This window comes from Jaculus jaculus, chromosome 19 (genome assembly GCF_020740685.1).
Source record: "Jaculus jaculus isolate mJacJac1 chromosome 19, mJacJac1.mat.Y.cur, whole genome shotgun sequence".
In the NCBI taxonomy this organism is placed as follows: domain Eukaryota; kingdom Metazoa; phylum Chordata; class Mammalia; order Rodentia; family Dipodidae; genus Jaculus; species Jaculus jaculus.
The window spans coordinates 42,749,228-42,756,125 of record NC_059120.1 but is presented as its reverse complement, the minus strand read 5'-3'; the positions used below and the strand labels follow the sequence as shown (position 1 = coordinate 42,756,125).

General features: G+C 50.4%; 1 protein-coding gene across 1 annotated transcript; it reads left to right on the top strand.

The window, feature by feature from the left end:
* Positions 1-1,449: 1,449 nt before the first annotated feature.
* On the top strand, positions 1,450-5,875 carry Prok1 (prokineticin 1). Its single transcript, XM_004659007.2, has 3 exons — positions 1,450-1,521; positions 3,274-3,399; positions 5,756-5,875. Exons 1-3 carry the CDS (start codon positions 1,450-1,452, stop codon positions 5,873-5,875), a joined length of 318 nt encoding a protein of 105 aa, XP_004659064.1.
* Positions 5,876-6,898: the final 1,023 nt, after the last annotated feature.

Sequence of the window (6,898 nt, the reverse complement as noted above, 5' to 3'; positions counted from 1 at the left end):
TTGCATTTCCCACTTGATATTTTTATTTTAACACATATGAAAGGCCCTGAGAAAGTTCTGCAGAAAGAGGTAGGTTAGACATGAGAACTCACTGTTCCCCAAATCTCTTGGCTATGGAAGTCTTTTTATTTATTTTGATTTTTCGAGGTAGGGTCTCACTCTAGCCCAGGCTGACCTGAAATTCACTATGGTGTCTCAGGGTGGCCTCGAACTCATGGTGATCCGCATACCTCTGCCTCCTGAGTGCTGGGATTAAAGGCGTGCGCCACCACGCCAGGCCCTATTTATTTATTTTTATTTGTGTACGGAACACCTATAAATTGAGAATCCCTTATCTAAAATTCTTGAGATATGATTTTGGATTAGGGATATTTAACCTGTATTAAGATAATGTAAAGCATACCTTGGAGAAAAAAAAAATCAACTTTCACCATTTGTGGAGAGTAGTTGATTGTCTGATAGAAGATTCCAGATCTCTCTCAGTGTTGCTTGGAGTAGAGAGATCTGGGACCAAGGGCTTCCTCTCAGCACGAGAGGCTATCCCCAAACCCATTTTCCCAGCAGACTGCTAACTGACCCCCTGAGTTTGCTGGCTCATAGAGAAGGCCACTCTCATGTTCACCACATGCAACGGGAAGAACTGTAGTATGGTTCCTTTTGGAGCAGCCCAGCCAAGCTCACTCCTTTCAGGACACTGAGAGGGGAGGAACTGTATGCTAGCTGAAGTGATCCTGACTCCTGTCCTGAGCCTGTGACAGAGTAGATCCCCTGTGTGTCAATCAAGAGCAAAGACCCTATAAACCTGGAGATTATATATATTTGGTTTTTTGAGGTAGGGTTTCACTCTAGCCCAGGCTAATCCGGAATTCCCTATGTAGTCTCAGGGTGGCCTCGAACTCACGGTGATCCTCCTACTTCTGCCTCCCAAGTGCTGGGATTAAAGGCATGTGCCACCAATACCTGGCTACCACCTCATCCTTGATGATTTGAATGTGAGGGGATAAATATTACTGTAAGTTGCATGGCTCAGTGTGGGGAAGGATAAATGGTGACTTTGCAAATCCTTTAATTCATTACCAAAACTGTGTCCCTGCCTCAAGTAGCACAGAATGATGTCGACACAGAAATGAATATCGAGTGAGTTGCACACAACTGTCTCAAGCAAGCACCGTGCTCTTGGAAGAGTTAGAGCAACTGTCAAGGTCCGCGGTGTGTCCATTTTTATTAGTTTTGATGTTGTTAAGGATTCAGGTCTCATCTTTGCCTCTGTGCTCATCTGAATAACATTGCTGACGTGGAGGCGAGCTCGAGATGAAGCATCCATAGGCAGCTCTAGATCTGACCCTATACATAAATTTGGAGGAGGCAGGCACAGGACGGCCTGGCCTGCCGAGCTTGCCGGGCACGCGGCTGAGGAGGAGGAAGGGAGACATCAGGCAGACAGCGACCATGAGAGGTGCTGTGCATGTCTCCATCATGTTCCTCCTGGCAACTGCATCTGACTGTGCTGTGATCACTGGGGTAAGTCTCTAACATTCTCTGCAGGTCTGAATTTTGGGGTGATGTCAGGTTCTGCATAGGATGTGAGCCCTAGACCACGTAGGAAGCCCTCAGTGCAACTCACCATTAGCCAAGGAGTCCGGGAAGGTGGTCACCAGACAGCAGGAAGGATATGAATGCTATCTTCAGATCAGTAGACCTCACTCTGATGAACACAGTTGGCTTTCAAGGGGCTATATATGAATCAGATCGTGCTTTAAATCCCTTAGGAGAGCACCGAGGAGTTTGAAGTCGAGTCTTTTGGTAAAATGAAGATTTCTATTGTGCAGAGTGGATTAGAACCCCTCATTTGTCCTTCCTGTAAGCCTTGGTTTATATATGGTCATGTATGGTCTGGCCCATGTGAACGCACACAGCGTGTTGGCCCGGCTAAGGGTGGCATGTTCACTTGAAGCTGTGTCAGTTTCCCCTGGGTTTCCTCTCCTCTGAAGAACGATGATCCAAGTGCCTTCTTTCACCTCAGCCCTGTGGGTTCCCAGGGGAGTATGGGTGACACAAACATTGTCTGAGTGTGCCTCAAACACGTTAGTCTTGCGTCAGAGCTTGGGGCACCTCACATGTCAGTGTCCTATGCACTCAGGAATGGTGCCCTCTCAGATGTCTGGATTCGGCTGGCACCCTTCTCTCATGGGCACACCCTGTGTCACAGGCAGAGCCATAGCAATTAGACTGAAAGCAGTGCTTTCTCTGAGAGCTTTCCAGAAAGCCATGAGAAAAGAAAGAGGAAGAATAACTTTTATTATTTAAGTCTTCTCCAACTTGTTATAGAAAGAAATGTGGAATAATGCCAAACATTTCCTAGAATTTTATTAGTTTTAATAGTCATAGAAAAGGCAAGCTTATTCTCTTTCTTAAAAGAAAAGGACACAGTTCAAAAGAAGAACAAACATTAAGGTCAATGCAAGCCAATGTTACAGAATCAGAAGGGAAGTTATGGAGGCAGAATTACAGCTTGTGAGTCTAAACTGTTGAAGGCTGGCATCTTGTGTGGTCTGAAAAGCTGAGGGCCAGAACATGGGAGAGAAGACAGGGTCTAGTATCCCGACCCTGGTTTTTGCGTAGAGTGGGCTCTGTGGCCTTCTTACAGATGGCACTCCCCACAACCCAGACAGGGCCAAGTAGCTGGTTCTGGGAGCCCAATGTAGAGAACTCCATCCACAACTAGGGCCATGGAGACAGCAGAGAAGCACTTTGAGAGACACCTGTTCATCAGGCATCTGAGGGTCAAGGGATGGACACTATGTGGAGGAGGCATCAGCCATGGTGTGGACAGTTCCTGGCCAGGGGCATCATCAGTACTGACCACATAGGGATCTGGGCCACCAAGGATCCTCACTCATCTACTGGAGAGTTCTAATTCATTTAATTACAACAGCATCTGCTGGTGCTAGGAAAGCTAGAACTAGAACTTTTCAGGAAAATGACCCTGCCTCTCTACTGAGAGACCTGCGAGGAGCTCAGATATAGGTCTGGCACCCTGGTGAGCCACATGTGACCTGTCCCGGGGTGGGGTGGGGGAGCCTGGGCAATAAAGCTCAGCCCAGAATGTTCTGTTAGTCTGAAGTACAGAGTCACTTCCTCTCAGATACTGACAAGCATGTTTTAGGGTTACCTCTCCTTTAATTTTATGTTTTTTTTTTTTTTGAGGGGAGAATGTAACTCACTCTCTTTCTCTCTCTCTCTCTCTCTCCTTTCTCCTTCTCTATCCTGTAGGCCTGTGAGCGAGATGCCCAGTGTGGGGCAGGCACCTGCTGTGCCATCAGCTTGTGGCTTCGGGGGCTAAGTATATGCACCCCACTGGGTCGGGAAGGAGAGGAGTGCCACCCGGGCAGTCACAAGGTATTGCACTGGTTTTTGTTCAGGCCCGTATCTGGGCACGTATAGGCTAAGCAGACGGGTCATGGGGCCTGGCTCCAGCCAAGATCAGCGAGACTGTTGACTTCTGAGGGCAGAGCAGGGAAGGACAGACAGCTCAGCCTCCACCACCGTGGAGCCAGCCCCTGACCATCCCCTGATAGGCAACCATGTGGGCGTTACTAAGGCCCTGCCAAGCAACCGCCTTACCTAGTAGCCTGCAGATGCCACTTGGACGTTGGTACAGGCCCTCACACTGTCCCTCTACAAACTTCTACATAGGCTGGGGAGCCATGCCTGTACTTTGATATTCACAAGTACCGTGTGTCTTGTGGGGAAACTGAGGTACAGCAGCACCTGCTCAAGGTACACAACCAGTGAGCCAGCCGGGACTGGAACTGAAGGTTTTCTGATGTCATCTCTATCCACAGCTCACTGACGTGGGTCACTGACTCCTTGCATTTTGGAATGGTGGTACCAATCATACCAGCTGCTAGACCTGGGGACTGGTCACCCTCAGCCTTTCATTTGCTGTGTGGTCTTGGGCCATTAGCTTAAGTGTCATGTGCTTAAGGATATCATGCATACAATACATTTGATCTCAGCCCAAAGGCTGAGAAGTGATTCATGTGCATATTAAAGTTATCCCTAAAGTCTCTTTATGTTTGTGACAAATTCTGATTTTGAAAGGGTCCAAATACCCTTTGTTCCATAGGTAGTTCTCGCCAAGAACAAACACAAAATGAGGCTTACAGAATGGCCCCCTGTGGTTGGCACAGGGAGGCACACATTTTAACAAGAGACTCTCTTCTGTGCCCTCAGCAGCCAGCTCTGGCCCTGCCTGCAGGCGGTGGGAGCCAGCTCCCAGCTCTCACAGCACAGGAGATTCAAGGAGGCTTGGGCTTGGGAAGGGTCAGGTGCTATACCTGCAGGGGCCTCTGTGGGGTGGGGCCTGGGGGGTGTGGTTTGTGAGAGTGGGGCCTGGGTGGGGGAGGGCCTGAAGAGGTGGGTTTTGGGGGAAGGGTGCCTGTGGGGAGCAGCCCTCAAGCTTCCCAGCCACACTCACTCTGGTTTAGGCATCTGCCTTCAAGCTTTTGGTGACCAGTCCACACACAAGCTCCAGTGCTCTGTGCGGCTCAGAGAATCCTCCAGCAGCCTCCTTCCCAGCCATGGTCTTGCTATCAACCCCTTCCAACCAAGGAAGAGTGTTGAGGAACTAGGCTGGGCGCCGGCAGTCATTGGTCGTTGTGGGTGTGTGAGACGGCTCAGCAATGATCCACACTCCCAGCAGGACCATTAGCAGTAATAAAATGTATGCTGAGAGGCTGGGGATATTGGTCAGAGGTCATTTGCCTGCAGAGCCTAATGACCCAGGTTCGAATCCCCAGTACTCACATAAAGCCAGATGCATGAAGTGGCACATGCCTCTGCAGTTTGTGTGCAGTGGCTAGAAGCTCCGGCACACCCATTCTCCCTGTTTGTCTATCTCTCTGTCTCTCTCTGCTTGCAAATAAATTTATTTTAAAAAGAACCTTAAAAAATGAATGGTGGGCTGGAGAGATGGCTTAGTGGTTAAGCGCTTGCCTGTGAAACCTAAAGACCCTGGTTCGAGGCTTGGTTCCCCCGGTCCCACGTTAGCCAGATGCACAAGGGGGCGCACACGTCTGGAGTTCGTTTGCAGAGGCTGGAAGCCCTGGCGTGCCCATCCTCTCTCTCTCCCTCTATCTGACTTTCTCTCTGTGTCTGTCGCTCTCAAATAAATAAATTTAAAAAAAAATGAATGCTGACACATTCCTATATGCCCTTTGCCATGGTTTTCTCTAAGTATGTAATTATCCACCTATTTTACAGGTCACAAATCGAGACATAGCAAAGCTAAGTAAATATCAATTATCACCAACCTGGGAGAAGGCAGACCTGAGGATTTGAACCCAGGTAGCCTGGTGCTGGATGTAGGTGCCTCACTGCGCTATTCAAACCCCACGGAGGAGACCTAAGCTGTTTGTCACTGCTCTCTGGTGTGAGTCAGGGGACATCATCCCAGCCGTGCCTGGGCCCCTGCTGCAGAGCTGGGCACATCCGGGATGGCAGAACTTTACTTACTCAACCAGAAGCATGTGTGCAGGTTTGCTGGGTCTGGAGTGCCAGCCTGTCTGGGTCCATGTCCTAGTTCCTCCCAAAAGTAGCTGCGCGCTGTTGACACGTCACTCAGTCGTGCTGTGCCTTGGTGACCTCACCGTAGTTACTGCGATTGTGCTGGGGTTGAAGGGAGTGCGGCGAGGCATTTGCCAGGCCTAGGCCCCTCCCTGTGGCTGAAGGTGCCACTTTCTTCTCTTCCTAGATCCCCTTCTTCCGGAAACGCAGGCGCCACGCGTGTCCCTGTTCGCCCGCTCTGCTGTGCTCCAGGTTCCCCGATGGCAGGTACCGCTGCTCCGTGGACTTAGAGAACATCAGCTTTTAGATCGTCCGCACTCGGGACACCCACCAGACCACCTCCTGAGCGCAGCCTGGGGTGACCTCTTCGGGATTTTTTGTTTTTCTACCCTGTGACTTTGTTCTCCCCAACGTGTCCACGCCCTGCAGTGTGCAGCTGGAGCGCTCTCCTGCCCAGCGCGCATGTGCTCAGGCAGGCAGACCTCCCGCTGTGGTATGGTCCAACCAGGCTGGCCCCCAGGTGCCCAGTGGGAGGCTATGTTTCTCAGAAGTGGCTAGCCTGATCCTGTTCCCTGCTAAGGCTGTCTCAAAGGTTGGGAATGACGGAAGGGACATTGTCTTTCTCCCCTAGTGAGTGACCTGCCCTCTTCCTGCATGTGCCTAGCTTCCTGGATGACACATTCCTAAGCAATGGCTCACCAGTCATGGTCATATATCCTGAGGCCCACACAAGTAAGGCCCACACACAAACACAAGTAAGGGATCATCTACCTTCCTTTGACTAACTCCTTGTTTTAAAGCCACAGGTCCAAACTCAGCTCTTCCCAGAGGACAGAAGTCAATGACTTGAGGTTGGTGTGGGGAACCAGAGAAGTCCAAACCAGCAGGTGGCCTGTGACCTGTGGCCGTCAGTGTGTCCACTAGATCAGAATGCCTCTAACTCCCTCCCACCCAATCATAACACCCTCCACCAGCTACCACAGAAATCTCCAGTTCCCACTGCTTGCTTCCTCATTAAATGCAAATGGTGGGGTTCAATCTCCTCTGAGATGGACAGTTAGTTAGAAGAAAGTTAGGGTGTTTTCTTAAACAGCCCCCCCTTTTTAAGGATCATCTCTGAGAGAAGGTGTGCAACCTGGAGAAGGGCCCTCCTCGGCCTAGCTGGAGAGGAAAGGGAGGAGGAAGAGGAGGACAGGGATGGCGAGTCGAGCCAGGGGGGAGCTGTGCACACAGACTGACTGACTCGGCTTCTGCTTTGGAATAAAGGTGGAATAAAGGACCCAAACCAAGGTGTGTGGCTCTGCTCTTCCAGCTGCTGCTGTAGCTGGGC